General features: G+C 46.8%; 1 protein-coding gene across 1 annotated transcript; it reads left to right on the forward strand.

Moving 5' to 3' along the window:
- Positions 1-371: 371 nt before the first annotated feature.
- On the forward strand, positions 372-979 carry CCR75_009783 (uncharacterized protein; the record flags this gene model as incomplete). The annotated part of the gene is made up of 2 exons (XM_067967821.1): positions 372-649; positions 889-979. 2 exons carry the CDS (start codon positions 372-374, stop codon positions 977-979), a joined length of 369 nt encoding a protein of 122 aa, XP_067817869.1.
- Positions 980-2,155: the final 1,176 nt, after the last annotated feature.

The raw sequence follows: 2,155 nt of genomic DNA on the forward strand, positions 1-2,155 counted from the left end.
TAAGGACCTTCATACTTTAGCACGCGATCAAGAGCTCAGTCAACAACAGTGATATAATTTCCGTGCTGAAGAAAACAGCTACAGTGGCATATACCGAATTTGACGCAGGGACGAGTTGCCCTGATTGCAAAAACATATTTGATGATAACCGTGTCGCTGAGTGCGTCGTTCCGCCACCGTTAGAAATTCGAGAAAGCGTCGATATCGTAATATCAAAGTTTTTCGATTCGGATCCAGCAATGGATTCTCGTACTAGCTCGTAAGCTCTGACACTAGTGATGTAACACGACACTACTTTTCGTAAAAACGCTTTGAATTCTTCGAACTCACTGTTGGGCGGGCAACTGGTCGATATCCAGTTTTGTGCTAGCATGCTAGAGGCCTATCTACGATCGTACACTTCCATGAAATACACGTTTCTGCGTGGCTTAGGCAACTCAAGTGACTCAATCTTCGAGTTCGCCGTACATTTTAACGGTGCCTCATCTGACCAAAAAAATACAAAGAAGGAATCACCTATGCATCCCGGGCGGTTAGTGTCAACGCGTGAATTGCTACGAGCTCTAAACACGGTCTTCCACTCGGCCGTCGATAAGAATGGAGCAGTATTGAACGCTGACCACCCTGCTCTTTGCTGTAAGAATGCAAGGTAAGTTAAAGTATATTAGAGGTCAGCTGGATTCTTATCGTGAATGTATTTATTAATTCTGTTCAGCCTTGCGTGGACAATTTGAAATTTGTTTGAATATTGGCACTTTGTCAAGTGAACTCTTGTGTAAAGTAGACAACCTGAAGATCTGGCTGTCTTGTCGGAACAGATTACAGGTATTTTTTCTATGTCAATTTAGTTAAACAGATTTTCTAACATTACTATATGCTTGCTCACAGGGAGGCGATTCACAAGAGTGGAATACATCAAAACCACGTAGAATACGATAGCTGGCTGTCAATGTTTAATCTCAAATTCGCTAATTCGTGATGTGGACTGAATTTGTCTAGTTGCGAATCACCGAAGGCAAAGATAGCCACGATATTTCGCCCGATTATTGAAACAACACTTTTGTCATTAACTCATCTCAATAGAGAGGTGGTAAAAGGAGGGTAGTTCCACTTACGAAACCTTCATCGATTTGACTAAAGGAAAATCAGCCGAGAAAATGATATCCTGGCTTACGACTTTATCGTAGCGTATCAGCCGAGATCGCGGCATATTCCTTTGCAACGTATCCTGACGGCAGCTGTGCGGGATACTTGCTTTAGTCATCAGTTCTAGTAAACTCTATTCTGATGAATGGCCTATTGCGGGAAGGACTTCAAAATTTCAGACATAGGTGCATTCATCTGCGCATATTGTTCCCTGGATGATAGCTTGCCACTTGCAATTTGTTCTTTTGTTGATGTCAGACGCAAACCGCTCCCTTCATCTTTGTGTACTCGTGCATGTGCACATTATAACCAGACCTTCCGTATTGCACGTGGAGTCGGATTACCGCTTCCGTGACGTCACTGAAACTAAGGTTTCGAGTTCGTTGGGTGAGGTCGCTTAGGCGCCCACCAACGTACTTACCGTGCTGAAAAGGTGTGTGCTAGTAGTGTGTGACAGCTTTAAGTAACGTCCGCCTACACTTCGTAGCACTAGTAGTCCTTCCCACCACCCGTCTCTCAGAGCGTGTCAGTAAGCATAAGCCTCAATATCGATTAAGCTCATTTCATCCACCTCTCCGAACATCATTGGGAGGTGACAGAGTACTTGGCGCAGCGACTTGGTGAACAAGCCTTGTCGACACTCTTGGGCAGTCCTCCTGAGCAACATGCTGCTCAGTTGAGCATTTTAAGGCGTTCGTGCTCGGACAGCGAAGTGCGGCGTCCGAGGCACAGAGCCATGCCGCGGAGGAGCTTAGGCGAGAGCAGGCTCCGAGCGAGGCTCTCAACAGGACTGTTGAGATGCTCTCAGTCGCATCATCCGAGGCCCATTCGCATGGTCCCGCCCAAGCTCGATGGAACTGCATCGCATACGATAGCCGTGGAGCAATGCGGTGTGGCGCAGCCCATCGAGGACGACCCGGATGGTGTCGTACACCATGTCGCGTTTGCGCGGTAAGGCCTCAGATTGGGCTTACTCGGCGCTTATGGCGGACGTAAGGCATTCTCTTCA

Source organism: Bremia lactucae (genome assembly GCF_004359215.1).
Source record: "Bremia lactucae strain SF5 chromosome Unknown BlacSF5_NotPlaced_91_SHOA01000040.1_15501bp, whole genome shotgun sequence".
NCBI classification, from domain to species: Eukaryota; Oomycota; class Peronosporomycetes; order Peronosporales; family Peronosporaceae; genus Bremia; species Bremia lactucae.